Source organism: Helianthus annuus, chromosome 6 (assembly GCF_002127325.2).
Source record: "Helianthus annuus cultivar XRQ/B chromosome 6, HanXRQr2.0-SUNRISE, whole genome shotgun sequence".
Taxonomy (NCBI): Eukaryota; Viridiplantae; Streptophyta; class Magnoliopsida; order Asterales; family Asteraceae; genus Helianthus; species Helianthus annuus.
Genome location: NC_035438.2, coordinates 44,277,660 through 44,298,200, shown reverse-complemented (window position 1 = coordinate 44,298,200; position 20,541 = coordinate 44,277,660). Strand labels below are relative to the sequence as shown.

The 20,541-nt window shown below is 39.0% G+C and overlaps 1 protein-coding gene across 1 annotated transcript; it reads left to right on the top strand.

Annotated features, from left to right (window-relative positions):
• The first annotated feature begins 17,001 nt into the window (after positions 1 to 17,001).
• Positions 17,002 to 18,300, top strand: LOC110944670 (UPF0481 protein At3g47200). The gene has a single exon (XM_022186321.1). It carries the CDS (start codon positions 17,002 to 17,004, stop codon positions 18,298 to 18,300), a length of 1,299 nt encoding a protein of 432 aa, XP_022042013.1.
• Positions 18,301 to 20,541: the final 2,241 nt, after the last annotated feature.

Genomic DNA, 20,541 nt, shown 5'->3' with positions numbered 1-20,541 from the left:
AAAAATGGCGTAGGAAATGCTTCACAAATTTCCGACACAATATTTTCGTTGGATATTCGTTAAAAGTTGCGTAGTAAATGTGTAGTAGATAGTTTCCGACGGAGCTTGTTGATACATGATTTGTGGACGCAACTCGGTTCGACGCGACTCGACGTGATTCGGTTTGAGACACGACATTCCTCCGTCGTGTGCAACTACAAATGTAGGCCGAAACATATCATTGGGCTAAACCAACTCGGCGAAACAAGCAACTTGGGCCTTAACTGTTTGGGCCAAAGCCCAAGTCAACGAAACACATGGATGTCGACGAAACAGACATGTTTCGTCGACCTTGACCCCATTTCGTCGTCTGCCTTCATGTTTCGTCGAGCTCATCGTGTTTCGCCGGGTCCACTCTTGTTTCGTCATAGCTGGTGCTATAAATAGATCACTAGACAGAAACAACAAGGAGAGAGAGGTCACAAGTGTGAGAGAACTAGAGAGAGTTTATAGAGAGAATTTGTAAACATTGTGCTGTAACTGTTTCAAGTATTAATACAAGGGTGTTAATCATTGAATCTCCGTGTTTTGTATCTTGTGTCTCCTTATCTCTATCTCGGTTTGCATCTCCGGTTGGATTCCGCACAACCGGGTGTGTTTGACAACAAGGATTAGGCGACTAGATCCTCCCCTAGCCGGACCTACAAGTGGTATCAGAGCCTTGGCTCTTCTCCTTGTTAAAACCGAGTGGTTTTCGATTGATTTTCGGGTCTTTGAAGTTTTTATTTTTCCTGAAAAATTCTGTTTAAAGCTTCAAAAATCTTGATATCTTGCTGATCTTGCTGAAAGTTCTTATAAAACCTTTTTTATTTCTCATTTTCACATGGTAAAGATTGGTTTTTAGTGAAGTTTCAAGCAATTTCGTGTGTTCGGAAATTTACGGTTCACCGGAGAACTCATTGTGTTCTTCATATATTCAAAGTGTTCTTGGTATCTTCAACTTTTTGATCTTGGTCAAAGTAATTGTGTAGTTGTTTGTGTTATTGAAAATTGCACCTTGATTAAAATATTGGTAAGACATACTTTGGTTGGTATGTTGGGTATGGGGATAGTTTGAACAAGTTGTGTCAAGTGTCAGAACTGATAAGGTCCAGCCGAAAGTGTTACCAACTTTTCACCAACTCACTGCAGCTTTTAGGATGAAACGGAAAAGCAGACGAAACAAAATCATCTTCAACGAAACACAAAACATTTTTGTCGATATCCACTTTCGTCGCACCTGGTTTGGGCTTAGCCTGTTTCGTCACAAGTGTTTTGGGCCCGTTTCGTCGTTGGAAGCCCAAAAGACATTGATTCAGTTTCGTCGCTCAAGTTTTTAAACTTGTTTCGTCGCTTAAGACAAGAGGTTGTGTTTCGTCATTGGGCCTTAAGTTAATTTGGGCTGTTTCGTCGATCTGGGAGCCCAAAAGAAAAATTCAGTTTCGTCGTCCAATAACTCAGCCTGTTTCGTCGACAATATTTCTAGTGGGCCTGTTTCGTTGACATATCTGATTACATAAGTGTTTCGTCGTTTGAATCAGATAAAAGTGTTTCGTCAACTTCAAAGAATCAAAGTCTGTTTCGTGGAACTTGTTTCGTCACCATCAGTTTCAAGTGTCCAAAATGAATCGGGATTGGTGGGGAAATCTGTCTACGGCTGAAAGCAAGTATCGAAGCACGGGTCTGTCACCTTCGTGGGCAGAATCTCCTGCACCGGTATCTTCGCAAGCTAATCCAATTTCAACCGGTCAATGGGCATTCGTATCAAATCAAACTCCAAGTATTCAAAGCATACTCTTAAGCGAGAGCGAAACCGGAAGTTTAAATCGACCACCGAAATTGATGCACATAAACAAATATCCGGGATGGGTTGATAGATTCTATACATACGTCCTTGGGCAAAACACAAAATTGTGGTTACGTTTTACCACAGATTTCGATCAAGCTATCGAGACTGCCGCTTCAACTGCTGCTACATTTGCCGATCTTCCAGAAGATCAGAAAAAGGCATATGATTTAGAAAAGAAGGCATTTGCCATTCTCACTCAGGCATTGAGCAAGGATATCTATCATCAATTCGTCAGCTTCAAAACAACAAAGCGATTGTAGGATGCGTTGAAGACAAGAGGGGTAGGAAATGAAGCGACACGCCAATTGTGACACGACTTACTCAAGAAAGAGTTTGATGGCTTCACGTGTATGGAAAAGGAATCCTTGGGAGATATGACTAGTCAGTTTTATCACTTGCTGACTGAATTGGGTAATTATGGGGTAGTGACAACTCCAGCAGAGGTAGTGAAAAAGTTTGCAGATGCTTTGCCACCTCAATGGAATAGTTTCTTGGAAATTCTGAAGTACAATGGAGTTTTGGCTACTACAAACATCAATGACTTTGTTCAGCTCTTGGAAAACAAAGATCAGGAGGAAACACTAAAGGCGAAAAGAGTACCAGTGCCACAGAATCCTGATTTGTATTATGGAACTTCCAGCACTTCTTCTGCAAGACCCGTTTCACATGCTCCACTTCAAACAGCGTTTGTCACAAGCACAGATTTATATGGCAATCCGATACAGGTTCCAGTAAAGCCAGCTCCAACAACAGACTTGTATGGAAATCCTCTTCCATCAGCTCCACAACAGCAAGTCTATCGGCCATCTACCGTAGCAACTGATCTATATGGGAATCCACTTCCTGTTCAACAACAAGCTTGTTATGGGAGCACATCATCTGCTGGTCAGCCATCTAAGCCAAATACAGTACGGCTCGACACTTCAAGTTTTTCAAAAGTAAATGTTGAAGTAGCTAAAGAACATATGGAGCTACTGAACACCTTGGTGAGCGCATATTGTGGATTAGTGGAAGGTCAAATTGGGAACATTAATCTGACACAAGAAGATTATCAGCAGATTGACAAAGAGGAAATGGATTTGATGGATATCAAGTGGGCTTTTGCAAGTGCTGTAAGGCGAGCAAAGGATTTCATGGAAAGAACTGGCAGAACCAGCTTGGAAAGCAAGAAAGACACCAAGTATGGGTTCGATAAACAGGCTGTCAAGTGCTTCAACTGTGGTGAACGGGGTCACTTCAAGAGAGAATGTACAAAGCCAGCTCAGCATGGGAACCAGAATCCGTTCAGGAATCAAGGCAACCAACAGAATCAGAACAGGAATAATGAGCGTACGTTGATACCTGTCAACAACTCAAGTCAAGCGGGACCATCAAATGCCAACCAGGCTCTTGTGGTTCAAGTAGATGAAGGTTGTGATTGGTCAATTCAGTTGGGAAATGATACTCCTGATGGAACAGCTTGTTTTGCTGAAGTTGTCAAGGATCTTAAACACGCCAGTGGTGGAGAATCTTCCACCAATGGTGATGAATCTTCTGAAGACGAAGACAGCTCCGGTTACAGTAGAAGCTCAGATGAAGAATCCTCGACTTCAGGCGATGATCATTTGGATGACACATCAAGTGTGTCAGTCGATGTAGATGTTGATGAGCTATTGGAGGAAGCTGCAGCAGGAAATCATAGGAGATCTATACTGGTGGATCAAGCTGCCTATTCTTCTTCTTCTCTCCATTCAGCCTTTATGGCTAGTGTCGACAGTTCATCAAGTCAGGTATGTGTTGATGAACCTACTGCTATTAATTGTGATAATTGTGCTAGATTAAGTGATAGATGTGCTGATTTGGATGCAAATATGTCTGAGTTGCAAGGCAAACATGATGCTTTAAAAGCTAATTTGTTTGACTTGCAAGATAAACATGTTTCGTTGAATGCTAAGTGGTGCGACTTGCAAAGCAAACATGAGGCTTTGCAAAACAAGTATGATGTGACATTCATCCACAACCAAAAGTTGACAGTAGATCTTTCTAAGTGCACAGAAGCCATGTTTTATGAAAACCATGAAAAGGAATTTAAATCAGTGATTGAAAAATTAAAGAAAGATAAAACTGAGCTGACAAAAATGGTTTCAAGAAAACAAACTGACATAAATTTGTATATCAATCGCCTTGAGATAATGCAAAAAGAGATGGCTTGTGTTAAAACTAAAAGTGGGGCGATCCAGCTCAAGTTAGACAGTTATTTAAGCTCTAGCTATGTGTTGGATCACATCATTGATGTTCAGAAAGAGAAACGGGATGTCACATGCATTGGATATAAGAAATGTCCACCACCTGTGAGACACAATTATGATGCCATGCCTAATGAGGAGGATAGAACTTACTTTGAGCCATCTGTTCCTTTGGACGTTGAGGAATTTGCAACAGGACTTGGATACAAAAAGGAAGTACCATCAGATTCGGATGTGTCAGCAGATACATGTGTGTCTTCTGCTGAACCGAATCAGGATCCTCCAGTTGTTATTGAGGATGCTGATTCTTCTGATGATGAATCTGATGATACTAACTCAGCAAAGTCTGATATGGTAATCAAAGAAGAGGACATACCTCTTGAGAATCATATTCTGTGTGATCCTTCTGCAAAACCCACTAAGACTGTTCCAACCGAGTCCACGTCTGCAAAAGAGTCTGAGAGTGTGAATTTGTTGTACACTCTTGTTGGTGATGATAAAATTTATTCTGATAAAGATTTTCCAATTAAGAATGTAAATCAATCTTTAATCAGTAAAGTTTTTGAAAATTCGACAAGTAAGTTTTTGGGAAAGACAGGATCACACGTTGTGGTAACACAGTGCCCTCCTATCCCAAAAGCCGAAGTCCGAAAACAATATGGCAATCAGAAATTACCGACAATGAAAAGGCAGCAAAATCATACCAAACCAAACGGTAAATCAACGACTCAAGGTCAAAAGAAACTGAATCAGAAAAAGGACAAGAAGGTGAACTTTGTGAAATCAAAGGGAACGGACAAAATTGAAACATTTGAAAACAAATCTAACTTAGATTTTGTTAAACAAGCAAAAGTGTTGAAAAGAAATGAACCAAACAGTTCAAAACCAAGTACCTCGGGATCACAAAGTTCATCATTGACAAGACAATCACATGTTACTTCGGGGTTTGTTGAACGAAGATCATGTTTTGAATGTGATGAAATTCGGCATATAATTCGAAATTGTTCGTATCTTCATAAGTTAAAAGCCAAAGTTGATGATCCCCATGAACGAAATTACCAAAAGCGGTCTGGTTCTTTAAAACAAGATCCCTTCCTTGTAAGAGAAAGGGAAAAGAAACAGAAATGCCAACAAGTCAAGGTAATTGAGAAAGCACTTAAAACTGATGTGGTTCAAAAACAATCTGTTTCAGTTAAACCAGAAAGTTCAAAATTTTCAAAAACTTCAAACAATCACGAAGTTAAATTGTCAAACAATCAAACTGGTAAAACTCAACAGACATGGAAACCTAAATTGACCACAAGTTCAGGGGGACCATCACAATTTCCTAACCATCGAAAAGTGGAAGTAACTGTTGTCGATGAAAATGGAAGACCCAAGACCACAATGGCTTGGGTCCCCATCTCCAACTAATCATGTGAGTTCATGTGCAGGGTGTTCCAGGAGGAACTATCAGTAGTCATTGGATTGTTGATGGTAGGGCATCCAGGCACATGACAGGCGACATGAAGCTTCTCTACGACGTCAAATCTATTAGAGGAGGTTATGTTGCTTTTGCTAGAGATAAAGGCGGATATATTACTGGTGAAGGAATGATATCCAACGGGGTTGTAAGCTTTGATAAGATCAACTTTCTACAAAAACTTGATCACAATCTTCTCAGCGTTTCACAAATCTGTGATAAGAAGTTTTCAGTACACTTTGATGCAAATGGATGTTATGTGCTGAAACCCGGCTTCAAGATTCCGAAAGAACGGATTCTCTTATCTGCTCCAAGGATAAATGATTTGTATGTCCTTGATATGAGCCAAGCTATTACAACGTCTGCACAAGCAACCTGTTTCGTTTCCAAAGCCACGGAAAAAGACTCAATCTCTTGGCACAGACGAATGGGTCACATTCACTTACGCAAAATGAATCATTTGGTGTCAAATGAATTGGTGAATGGTGTTCCTCTTAAAAACTTCCATCTTCAAGACGTCTGTGTTTCGTGCCAGAAAGGAAAACAAACGAAGAAGCGACACCCAACTAAGAAGATCAACACGGTGGCCGTTCCGCTAGAACGTTTGCACATGGATTTGTTCGGTCCTGTCAAGCATAAAAGCATCCGGAATGATCAATATTGCCTCGTGATAACTGATGATTATTCAAGATTTTCTTGGGTGGCGTTCATGGCACACAAGATTGAAACTTTCGGTATTATCAAAAACTTGATCATTCAGATTGAGAATTTGTATAAGTTGAAAGTTAGACGGATACGCAGCGACAATGGTACAGAATTTAAAAATCATGCCATGGCGGAGTTTTGCACTTCAAAAGGTATTCTTCACGAATTTAGTGCTGCTTACACTCCTCAACAGAATGGCGTCGCTGAACGTAAGAACCGTACATTGATCGAGACTGCTAGGACTATGTTGGTAGAGTCGCAGTTGCCCATTCCGTTCTAGACTGAAGCTTTGGCCTCTGCATGTTACACGTCAAACCGAGTCCTTATAGTCAAAAGGCACAACAAGACCTGCTTTGAGCTTCTTAACAAACGGAAACCAGATTTGTCCTATCTTGAATCGTTGGAGCTCCGTGCACAATAATCGATCCTAATGGAAAGTTTGGGGTAAAAGCAATTGAGGGATACTTTCTTGGGTATGCCACCCCGAACTTAAGAGTCTGGAATCTAGAGACGAAAAGGGTCGAGGAATGGTCTGAGGTCAGAGTACAAAGGCACACATTGCCAGTCAAATGTCCTGGTCAGCCTTGGATGTTTGAGTACGATGACTTTTTCAATTCGATCAATGTTGAAGCAGTTGAAGAAAATGTTGCGGCTAGGATGTTTTTCGAGAGTGACAACGCAACAGATTCACCGTTGGTTCGTCCAATTATTGTCAATCAAGAATCATCTTCAGTGAACAATAATGCTCTCGACAATGAGGATTTTCACGATGCTACCAAATTGAACGAATCTTCAGAGGATGATGAATTTCTAGATGCAGATCAAGAAGCCCCAACAACAGCAGTTCATGGTACTTCAGAGGGTACACCTCCAGTGGACGCCCCTAGAACAGCTGAAGCTACTGCATCATCCTCTTCGTAAATTCCGGGTATCGAATTGGTTGTTGATCTCAATCTCAACAATCTGGGTACAAATATTCCAGTTTAAGATAATCCAGAAACAAGGATTCACAATACCCATCCTCAACAAAACATCATCGGAAATGTACAAAGTGGCGTTCAAACAAGAAACATGTTGCAAAACAACAACAATGCAGGCTTGTATGCAGCTATTCGAGAATCTGGTCAATAAAACGATTGGTCTTCCGCGTGTTATGTCTCACAGGAAGAGCCAAGAACTTGGAAAGAAGCTTTGAAAGATAACTCTTGGGTTGAAGCAATGCAGGAAGAACTGCAACAATTCCAGAAGCTTGGTGTCTGGAAACTCGTAGAGAAACCTGCTGGCTACAAGAAGATTGGTACTCGTTGGGTTTTCAAATGCAAAAAGGATGACCGTGGAGTAGTTATTCGAAATAAAGCAAGATTAGTCGTTCAAGGTTTTCGTTAAATAGAAGGGATCGACTGCAACGAAGTTTATGCACATGTTGCACGTCTGGAAGCTATTCGGATCTTTCTGGCTTATGCCTCATTCAAAGGATTCAAGGTTTACCAGATGGACGTCAAAAGTGCATTCTTACATGGTGTGGTTGAAGAAGAGGTGTACGTCGAACAACCTCCAGGTTTTGAAGATCCTATCCATCCCGATCGGGTTTGGTTGCTCAACAAAGCTCTCTATGGTCTACATCAAGCACCGCGAGCTTGGTACGCAACCTTATCTAATTATCTGCTGGAGAATGGATTTCGCAGAGGTCTTATCGATTGTACTCTTTTTATCAAAGAACAAGATGGAGACCTTCTACTGGTACAGGTATACGTTGATGATATTATATTTGGTTCTACTAATGATGTTTTGTGTAGGAATTTCGAGCGCATTATGCAGGATAAATTCGAGATGAGTGCTATGGGGGAAATGACTTTCTTTTTGGGCCTACAAGTACAACAAACTGAGTCTGGGATATTCATCCATCAGACTAAATATGTTGGTGACATCTTGAGCCGGTTCTAGATGTCTGATGCAACGCCCATCGGTACCCCATTGCAGCAAAATCACGGAATTAATCCAGACTTGAAGGGTGAAGTTGTTAGCCCCTCATACTATCGCGCAATGATCGGATCTCTTATGTACCTCACAGCATCAAGACCAGATATAATGTACCCAACGTGCCTGCTTGCCAGATATCAAGTCAACCTGAAGGCCTCACATCTTGCAGCTGTAAAAAAGGATTTTTCGTTATTTGAAGGGTTGCCCTGACACCGGTCTATGGTACCCTAGGGATAATAACTTTGACTTGATCGCTTTCAGTGATTCTGATTTTGGCGGATGCAAAATCGATGGCAAATCCACAACGGCTGGATGTCAGTTTTTGGGAAATCGCCTAGTCACATGGCAGTGCAAGAAGTAGACGTGTGTCGCTACATCAACATGCGAAGCTGAATACATTGCTGCCTCAAGTTGTTGCTCCCAAGTTTTGTGGATCCAACAACAATTGCGCGACTACGGTTTTGAATTCCTAACTACTCCTATCTACGTTGATAATTCTGCTGCCTTACAGATCACTAGAAATCCTGTGCAGCATTCAAAGACCAAACACATCGAAATCAAATATCACTTCATACGTGATTGCTTTGATAAAAGGCTAATCGATGTTGTTAAGGTCCACACCGATGACCAACGTGCCGACCTTTTTACCAAAGCATTTGACAAATCAAGATTTGACTTCTTATTATTGGTAAACGACATTAAGGTCAAGCAAGAGTAAAACCAACATCGGAAAATCATTTTTGTAAATATCTTTGTGTCTTTTAAATTTATCTTAGTTTGTTGATTTTAAGGGGAGTAAATCCGAAAATCCAAAAATTTGAAAATCCAAAAACATCAAAAAATTTCAAAAAACACAAAAACAATAGAAAAGCAAAAATGAGTTTCCTGGCGAGCAAAAGAGAATATGATAGTACATCAGTGGTCTATCCAAACCTCTTTAAACCTTAAATGAAAAATATGTTAAGCGGCTCTATATAAGATGTATCGGTAGGCTCACAATCATTTTAAAGTGTGCAGGGTGATATAAACCTAAATCGACTGAAGACCAGGTGGGAACCATTCATTGGCATATGTCTTAGTACCGAAATTTCGTTTGAGAGATTGCCGAGGTTCTGAGATATTCGGTCTTTATGCTGCTTATCATCTGGGTATCATGGTTGTATCTTTTACCGAAAAATAACGGGGACGCAAGTCTAGATCTTCCATGATACCATACATACGTGTACATACTGCATACGACCTCAATAGGTGATCAACAATCACATGTCCAATCAAATAAGTGATAATATATCACATTTATCCGGGAGTCAAGTTCGTCTCTCTGCTGTATGAAAGTACTGACCTGTTCACGGACTTGCTCCTGTGCCCTCATGCATATGAAAATCAAGTTCTTCATCAATAAGTGATTCTATCACATAGGGCTTGTTTTTCAAAACAAAATAAGTGAGCTTCTCACATCATATACGGTCAAACAGATGATAATCGGTATACTCACCGGTAAGATGAACTCTCGTGCATACCTTGATACGGGAATGTGTCGTGATGTGGATGAACACCGGTCGGTAAGTATAAATCATACCTTAACGTATCCCCTCGCCATGATTACATCTGATAAGTTGAGCTTATGTGGACAACAATACCAATAATCGTTATAGGATGCTTATCTTAATGTGAAATAATTAAACAACAAGAGCGTTTTGGCGTGACCATCCACTGATATGATTCTCTTACCCTCGAAACTCATAAAAAGAATGTCTGTAAATATTTATTTAATGCTTTCAGTTTCTGCATCTTTGTATATATTTACTTACTGCTTTCTGTCCTTACATTTGAAATATTCAAAAATTCCAAAAAGATTTTAGGTGTGTTTTAATATAAACTTTCTAAAAGCCAAAAAGATTTTATTTCTATCTTATTTTCGATTGCACGATGTTGGATCTCGAGTCTTCGTTGCCAGAAACCTGATGAAAACCAAAACGACTAAATCTTCATAAACGGTCAGAGTTTGCAAGTTTTGAAAGTTAATAATCAAAAATTGATAAATTTGTTAAACTTTCAAACTGTCGGACGGTAGTCGATTGAACAATGGTCACATGTGTGTTATTTGTTTATGTTAAACTATATTCCAAGCAGTTGTTCTCATCACGCGTTTAGATTTCTTGCATGTGCAGATTCTAAAGGCAAGGAGAGCATGGTCGATGACAAGCTTCGGAATGAAGACACGACATGGAGGCACTCAAGAGATAAAGATGATCGAGTTGCCACTGACCATCATCAACACCACAAGGATCGGAAGTACTGAAGACCAAAAGATTCACGAGCATAACTCAAGGGAGAGCTTATGTAAAGGGGGAGTTTGGTAACACACTTCCTAAATGAAATGGGGAGTTTGTTGATACACTTTCTACTTACAAGACGTGAAGACTTTGAAGATCCTCCGACATAGAAGACATGGAAGACGAATCTCACGAGTAGCGTCCAAGGGGGAGTTTGTTGATACATGATTTGTGGACGCAACTCGGTTCGACGCGGCTCGACGTGATTCGATTTGAGACACGACATTCCTCCATCGTGTGCAACTACAAATGTAGGCCGAAACATATCATTGGGCTAAACCAACTCGGCGAAACAAGCAACTTGGGCCTCAACTGTTTGGGCCAAAGCCCAAGTCGACGAAACACATGGATGTCGACGAAATAGACATGTTTCGTCGACCTTGACCCCATTTCGTCGTCTGCCTTCATGTTTCGTCGAGCTCATCGTGTTTCGCCGGGTCCACTCTTGTTTCGTCATAGTTGGTGCTATAAATAGATCACTAGACAGAAACAACAAGGAGAGAGAGGTCACAAGTGTGAGAGAACTAGAGAGAGTTTACAGGGAGAATTTGTAAACATTGTGCTGTAACTGTTTCAAGTATTAATACAAGGGTGTTAATCATTGAATCTCCGTGTTTTGTATCTTGTGTCTCCTTATCTCTATCTCGGTTTGCATCTCCGGTTGGATTCCGCACAACTGGGTGTTTGACAACAAGGATTAGGCGACTAGATCCTCCCCTAGCCGGACCTACAGAGTTTTTTCCAACATCAAGGTTTTGTCACAAATCTGTAGCAAACCTGATTTTGTAACGCATTTATGACAAAAAAGTGCGTTAAAAATAGTCATTTTTCTAGTAGTGGCTTTATGGGGCGTTATATCAAAATAGGGTGTAGTGGTAAGGGGGTTATATAACCCCTTAATTATACATACATATGTATGTATATATGTGTGTGAGCGGGGGGGAACATACTGGAGAATATCACGCCGTGAAGGAGATCACGCCGGAGAAGAAAAACCACCACATAGAGCCTGACGTAGTGGTGTTGGCGGCGCTATGGGGGTGTTATGTTTGATTTGGGCGGTATATCACGCTCCACTGCGCATGACCTTAGTAAATGTACCAACCAAACACGTCAAAATTTTTAAAGGATTTTATTCAAATTCTAATTCCATTATCATTTTCAATTCCATTACAAAACATTCTTTGAACCAAACGCCCCCTAGAAAATTTGTGTTACTCATTTCTCTGCCATTGGAAACGAGGGGACAGGAAAGCGTAACAAAGAAAACTACTAAAGCTAAAGGGTGTGGAGGAGGGTAGTCCTTTGGAGATGATCCGCCATGTAGGCGGCCACGTCATCCAGTGTGAGGGATGTGCCCCAATGGAGGGGTCAAGGGTGTGTGTGTGTTGGATAAGGAAGAGGGACGTTGCGAGCGGCTTTGGGAGGACGAAGACGACGAGGACGGCCCCAAGGGGCGGTGTATCCCGCCCAACTACCCTTGCCGCCCGGGACGAACCCCACACCGGAAGCCTAAGAAATGAAGATGCGGTGGCCACAAATTGAATGACCGTGGTAGAGGGAAGGCCACAACACACTAGGGTATGGCTCTGATTACCATGTTAATAATCAAAGGTGATTATAGAAATAATTAATAAAGAGGAGATAACCTAACAACTTACCTAAAGTACACGCAACTATAATTAATTACAAAGACTACACATATATATCAAATATAGACACATATCTCCGTTAATATCGATAACTGGAGTTTTTAATTATTCTTATGGAAAATAAACAAACAGCTCGAAAATATATAACAAAATCTACATAGTTTTTTTTTTTTATGAAAATTAAACTTCAATAAAACAGCCTCCGACCCAAATGGGCAAAAGGCCAAACACAACACAGCACCCCGACCCAAACGGGCAAAGGGCAAAGAAATTACAACATATACATCGGGTATTTACACCACTCCGACCATCTAATATACTTACAAATAGTTCTATTTTTAACCCAAGCAAAACTTCTAGATTTTAACTCCCCAATAATGTCATGCGGACTGCATCTTTTCTGATTAAACACCACTTCATTTCTTTCTTTCCATATGCACCAAGATGTTATCAAAGCTAACCCATAGATAATCTTCTCCTCCTTCTTACTACGCTTCATGAATTTGTGGATATCTAAAATATCTTTAAATTCAAAAAGATATAGAGGCGGGATGTTGCACCACTCGCTGAATGCCGACCACACCCTTAGAGTAACCGAACAAGCAGTGAACAAATGTTCGACCGATTCCTCGGCTTCCTCGCAGAATGGGCACATAGATGAAGATATGTCCACATTCCTACTTTTTAAATTTATTCTAGTAGGAAGCCTATCCAAATTGCCTCTCCAATTCATTATATTGCACTTAATAGGAACCCATTTGCACCAAACAAAATTTGGGGGATGACATGGACCTCTATCCATTATCAACGCTGATTTTACCGTCTTCACCGAGAAACCGTTTTGACTATCACCACTCCAAATCCAAGCATCCTTACCAGAGGAGAGCCTCACCAAACTAAGCACCTCGTAACATTCCTTCCATTCCTTGAGCTCCTCTTTCGACTCAGGCTGCCTAGACCACTGCCATTTGAACACTCCGTTACCTCTTTCAGTTTCCATTCTCTCTGCCACCCTGCACGATTTAAACAACTCCAAACAAAAAAGATGGGGCCACCTCTCTATGAAGGGAAGGTCACCCACCCACTTATCGATCCAAAACCGAGTATCAAACCCATTCCCAACTTTACCCATAATAAGATGATTTAACCCTTTCCCATTAATTTTCATTTTAGAAATCAGTTTCACTACGTTTTTCCAGCACCCCGATATATTCTCGTTAATAGGGAGGAAGCTTCTTTGGTTATGCTTACAGTGACATGCTTCCACCAATTTACTCCACAGATTATGGTTATCCGCCCTATATCTCCACCCCCATTTGACAAGAAGTGCTTCGTTGACCTCTTTTAACCTGCTAATCCCCAACCCACCTTTTGACTTGGGCCAAGTCACCCAATCCCAAGCCACCCAGTTCATTTTAGTTATGTTACCTGAACCAGCCCATAAGAATTTTCTCATCTTGGCCTCGAGGGCTTTCAGAACACCCACCGGAGCTTTATATAAAGACAAATAATAAATAGGCAAACTTTCTAAAACAGAATTTATCAAGGTGAGCCTTCCTCCCATCGATAAGGTTTTAGCTTTCCATATCGACAATCTTTTATCAAAAGTCTCAATAATAGGACTCCAATTGTTTATTCTGTTCATATTCGACCCCACCTTAATTCCCAAATATGTAAGAGGAATATTATCCGATTTACACCCAATCACTTTAGCCATATCCGCCACTGACCCACTATCGACACCCATTCCATATAAGTTAGATTTTTGAAGATTAATTTTTAAGCCCGAACATAAATAAAAGATTCTCAGACATCTAGCGACATTCTTAACATTAACCCTATCCCACACTCCCAACATAAGAGCATCATCAGCATAAAAGAGGTGAGAAATTACCGGACCGTTGTTGGGAGTTTGAATACCTTTGAGAAGACCTTCCATTCTAGCTTTACACAAAATGTTATAGAGGGCCTCCATGACCAGAAGGAACAGGAACGGAGAAAGCGGGTCGCCCTGTCTGATCCCTTTAGAGCAGTTGAATTCAAAGGTGGGGGATCCATTTACAAGCACTGAGGATCTAGCCGAAGCTAGGATCCCTTTAATCCATTTACACCATAATACAGGAAAACCCAATTGCCCCATGATGTCCAACAGAACTCCAACAAACATTGTCGTACGCCTTTTCGAAATCGATTTTAAGTAAAAAAGCTTTTTTATTGTATATTTTCATCCAAGCTAGAAGCTCATTGAGCATTAGCGGACTGTCGAGAATGTATCTCCCTTTAAGAAAAGCCGTTTGATTTTCCGAAATGATAGACCCAATAACCATTTTAAGCCGATTTGCCAAAATCTTAGAAATAGTTTTGCTAATCATCCCAATCAGGTTAATAGGTCTATATTCTTTCAGTCCCACCGGATCTTTATTCTTAGGAATGAGGGTTATGAAGGAAGAACTGCAACCCGCTGCTATCGTACCTTTGCTGTAAAACGAAACCAATAAATCATAGAAATCAGATTCAAAAACGTTCCAGTACCTTTTAATGAAATTAAAATTGAAACCGTCCGGCCCTGGAGCTTTATCTGAACCACATTCAAACACCGCGCGTTAGTAAATTCATGTAATTTGGATTAGATTTTTTTTTTTTTAAAAAGAGAACTTCATTAAAAACACACCTTCGACCCAAACGGGCAAAAGGCCAAACAACACACACACCCCCGACCCAAACGGACAAAGGGCAAAAAAAAAATATTACACCATATACATAGGGCATTTACACCAATCACCCCAACTAATATAATTACAAGACGCTCTATTTTTAAACCAAGCATACCCTCTCGACTTAATCTCCCTCACGATCTCCTGCGGACTACGCTTGATTTGGTTGAAAACCAACTCATTCCTTCCTTTCCAAATGCTCCAACACGCATAATCACCAACCCTTTGATGATTTTCTTAGCCTTCTTACCGACTTGAGAATAAATATGTATATCCAGAATGTCTTTGAAATCGAACATATAAATCGGAGGGATTTTGCACCAAACACTTATCTCTACCCAAACCCTAGTCACAACTGAACACGCCAAAAAAAGATGCTACTAAATTTATATTGACGGTTCAGTTTAGGTTAATCAGTTTTTGTCATATAACACTCAAAAGTTAAAACCCTTTTGAAAGTCAAATTATGACTTTTAGAACTGTTGAGTTTAGGTTAATGAGTTTTTATCGTATAACACTCAAAGTACTTTTTTTAAAGGAAAACTTCAATAAACACAAAACCAACTCAAAGACTGGGCAGGAAACAACAACGACGCTACATAATTACAAAATTATACCAATTTTCCCAAGACAAGTGTTTTAATTTCGACCTCCTCTTGTCCCAAAGCTATCCTATGGACCGGACTTCACTAAAGATATCGGCTATGTTAACTTGTCTATCTTCAAAAATATAAGATCATTTCTAGCTTCCTAAATACACCAGCAATTAAGTAATAACACTCAACAGTTAAAACACTTATTAAAGTCAAATTATGACTTTTGGAACAATTCAAATGATAGGGTTATTCTATTTAACTTTAATAAAAATAATTCGTAATTAAAACATAGAAAAATTGAAAAAGATGAATATTCATGTTTATATAATTTTTAAGGGTTATCAAGTTAATATAATATTATTTACGTCAATATCCTAAAATAACAACTTTACTTTGATTCTTGTTGTATTTTATACGCTATTTTGTATATGTTGTGCTAGTCATGTTTGATCTAACCAGCCAGATAGTTGACTTTAAATGTTTTTTTGTTTCATGTTTTGTTGTCATTACTTATAGTATATTAGAAAATGCTAATATAATTGATGAATTTAGAATATGCTACAGCTTTCAAGATAAACGATCAATAAAAAAATGAAAGAGTAAACTGACATTTTGGTCTCTGAGGTTTGGTTACTTTTGTCACTTTAGTCCAAAACTCAAACCTTTTACATCTGGGTCCCTGTGGTTTCAGTTTTATTGCCATTTTGGTCCAAAAATGAAATCAGGTCATACTTGTCTTATAAAATCCTGCAATTTTGTCATTTTCCGCAGGGGCAAATCAGGTCATATTTGTCTTATAAAATATGGTATTTATTTATAAAAAAATAAATGATCATTTTGCCCCTGCGAAAAATGACAAAATAACAGGATTTTATAAGACAAATATAACCTGATTTCATTTTTGGACCAAAATGGCAATAAAACTGAAACCACAGGGACCCAGATGCAAAAAGTTTGAGTTTTGGACTAAAGTGGCAAAATGACCAAACCACAGGGGCCAAAATGGCAGTTTACTCAAAATGAAAACAACGAAACATGTTTAACACTTTAATTTTTATAATCAAATTAAATTTGCATAAACAGGCTAAGTAGCCATTGAATTAAGTCGCCCTCCACACTCATCTGATCTGATCAAATCTGCACAACCACACTATTTCCTCTTTTCGACTCAATTTTAAGTAAGTTGTAACTTATTTATGTTATAAGTTTTTGTGACTCTGTTGCAATTGTTAGTATCATATGTTGTTAATTAACGTTAGGTATATTTCCATGCATTATTTGTAAGTTTGAGTGTTTTTTTTTTTTTTTTTTTCTTTTGGTAAAAACAAAAGGCTAACTTCTACTAATAGGGCCTATTTTGTAATAGGTTTTTTTTTTTATAATTGCTATTATAGCGTTCTTTTATCTATATTGTTTGGCTGATTTGTTGAAGTTAACTTATTGCAATATTATTTGCCCAGAGAAATGGAGAGATTATCCGAAACAAAAATATCTTCAAACAACAAGACTCAAGTGACCGTCCAAAGTCTTCTTGATCATGTAAATAAAGACAACGTCAACCGAACTCCACCTTCGATTTACATAGTACCTAGTACAATACGAGATCTGAGACCAAGTTGTTTCTGCCCTCGGGTGGTGTCTATTGGACCTCTACACAGAGAAGATATAAATTTGAGAGAATTTGAAGAGCGGAAAGCAAGTTATCTGACTAGTCTAGTGAGTCGTACCAATTCTCCACGAGAGGAAACATTGCAGTCATGTGTGGAGAAGGCGTACGCTTCGATGGATAAAATCAAGGCATGTTATATATGGACGAAGAATTATGATGATGATGAAATTGCCAAAATGATGGTTATGGATGCTTGTTTTATACTTGGATTCATTCTCCAGGTTCAAGAGAAAAAAAACTGGGTAACCCAAGTTGTAATTTATGACTTGGTGTTGCTTGAAAATCAGATTCCTTTCTTTTTTCTAGAGTTAATGTTTCGGTGCACCATATCGAAATTTATACCGCATGTCTCCCTTGTTGAATTTCTCCAACCAGTTCTAGATCACCTCAATTTCTTTGTAGGAGATATAGATTTCCAAAACATTTCCACTGATACCATTCCACATATTCTTAGCCTTCTACACGAATGTTACATGCCTCGAGTTGATAACATTTCAAGTGGTACTTTAAGCTCAACAATTCGTTCTGCTGTTGATTTAGATAGAGCAGGGGTACATTTCAGACCTAACGAAAACCCAAAATGGCTAATGGAGATGGAAGTGAATATACATAGGTACCCATTTTTTTTCTGGTCTTGGAGTAAGACCACTCTTAAATTGCCAGTATTGAAGATGCATCATTTCTCCGAGTTGGTTCTAAGGAATCTCATTGCATACGAGCAGTTTCGCCGAACTAGTAAGTATATTACATCATATGTTGTTGCCATGGATATGCTAGTGAACACTCAAGAGGATGTTGCCATGTTAATAGACTCAGAAGTCCTTGTCAACTATATGAGTTCAAATGAAGAAGCTGCTAATATGATCAACAACATAAGCAAAGAAGTTGCATGCCAAGATTTCTTTTACGGTGAACAGTGGAATACATTGAATAAGTATTGCAATAGTTACTGGCCAAAACATCTAGCCAGGATGAGGAGAACTTACTTTAGTAGTCCATGGAATATGATTGCTTTAGTTGCAGGAATCATCCTATTTGCTCTAACCGTGGTTCAGACCATCTTTACTATTAAACCTATCGGAAGCAACAACTAGATTTTTTTTCATAATTTTTGTTTTTTTCTTGTTCAAGAGACTATATATTTATCAGTTATATCTAGGACTTTGGTTCATAATATTTCATCCGAAAACATGTTTAATTGATTAGAGATGAAACCAGGAATGGCATATATATATATATATATATATATATATATATAGGACAAAGATCCGTTAGGAACCACCCCTTATTGCGAGAACCGCGAGAACCAATGTGAACACATGGCAAATTTGTAATTAAATGACATTTAATTAAAAAACACGCTCTCCTCTATTTTAGCCCCTGTTCACCATCGTCATTCACAATCTAGGGTTTCATTGGAGATTTTGCTTAATCGGCGACGGAGATCTACGGCGCTTCACGGCGGCGATCTTACAAGGGATTCGATTGGGATACTGATTACGGCGTTAGGATACTGATTTCGGCTACACGTGGCTTCGTCTGACTCATCTCGCGTTGGAGTTGAACCTACGGCATCTGAAGGTTTTAGTTTTCGAAACCAAGTCAGATGTTTATGCTATGATTTCAATTTATGATTTGCCCTTGATTCGAATCTCGTTTTGAAAGATTATTTGGTTGTTCTGAGATCGAAACAGTTGCAATGACATGACGATGGCTGCTGTAAGTAATTCAATTTTACATATAGCATACTCCAACAGGTTTTATTCTATTCGAATCCCAAATAAATTAGGCATTATTGTTTGGTGTTTGGTGGTAGTTGCAGGTCAGAAGTGATGGTGATTGAGTTTCACGGCGGCGATCTTACAGGGGATTCGATTGGGATACTGATTACGGCGTTGGGATACTGATTTCGGCTACACGTGGCTTCGTCTGACTCATCTCGTGTTGGAGTTGAACCTTCGACATCTGAAGGTTTTAGTTTTCGAAACCAATTCAGATGTTTATGCTATGATTTCAATTTATGATTTGCCCTTGATTCGAATCTCGTTTTGAAAGATTATTTGGTTGTTCTGAGATCGAAACAAGTTGCAATGACATGACGATGGCTGCTGTAAGTAATTCAATTTTACATATAGCATACTCCAACAGGTTTTATTCTATTCGAATCCCAAATAAATTAGGCATTATTGTTTGGTGTTTGGTGGTAGTTGCAGGTCAGAAGTGATGGTGATTGAGTTTCACGGCGGCGATCTTACAGTGGATTCGATTGGGATACTGATTACGGCGTTGGGATACTGATTTCGGCTACACGTGGCTTCGTCTGACTCATCTCGTGTTGGAGTTGAACCTTCGACATCTGAAGGTTTTAGTCTTTACTTGTAGTTGTTATTTAAGTATGCATTAAATTGGTATTTTGTTAAAGTTATATGTTAATTGGTCAATTTTAAGGCTTGTTAAATCTGTTATTGTTATAAGTATTAAACTGAAACATAAGCTATCTTACAAGTCAATTTCAATCTCAAAATAGGACTTAAAAAAATAAAAACCTTAGAGTTGGTCACAAAAGGAGAGGTATTACAGTGATGTTGGTATTGGGAATTATATATGATGGGTTTTCATCTTACCTATATAATTCATTATATTATCTTTATGTAATAGAAATTGATGAGCTAAATCGTTGTCTTGAAAAGCTTGTTTTAGATTGAGAGAATTGTATATGCACATGTGCATGTTGATTGTAAATGATATTGTATTAACTTATATGCACATGTGCATTATGTTGAAAATTTTACCATGTCGTTGATGTATGGATTCTGTTTATGTATGGTTCTGAACAGGTGCCTTATGGATGACTATCCAATTATGTACAGAATTGCATTAAACAAAGGGTCTTGGGTGGCTGAAAACTACAAAAAAATGGAAGAACAAGCTGACAACAGGGGAGGCATGGGTGGAGTTTATGCATCTTATGGCGTGCTGAGAAACACCAGAGTGAAGACGGGTCAAGATGGGTGGGGTTGGCACTGATGTTGATGTTGAATTCCCTAATCTAAATAGAACGTTTAATCACTAGGAGGACATTGTGATGATGTACAACACTTATTATACAACAACTGGATTTTCCACACGCAACTACTTATATATTGATTATCACTTGTTTTCTTTACATTCATTGTTTATACTTATTGTTTATCTACTTAACAGTGTAATATTCATTGTTTTATTCATGTCCATTTAACATAAATTACCAATATGTCCACTGTTTCAACACATGCACATGTGCGTTACCCAACGCGTGCATTTTTAACATTGAAACCGTAGCATCAAAACTTGTC

What these genes read in the sequence shown, in the direction of transcription:
- LOC110944670 (XM_022186321.1), top strand. Translation starts at nt 17,002, where the DNA reads ATGGAGAGATTATCCGAAACAAAAATATCTTCAAACAACAAGACTCAA.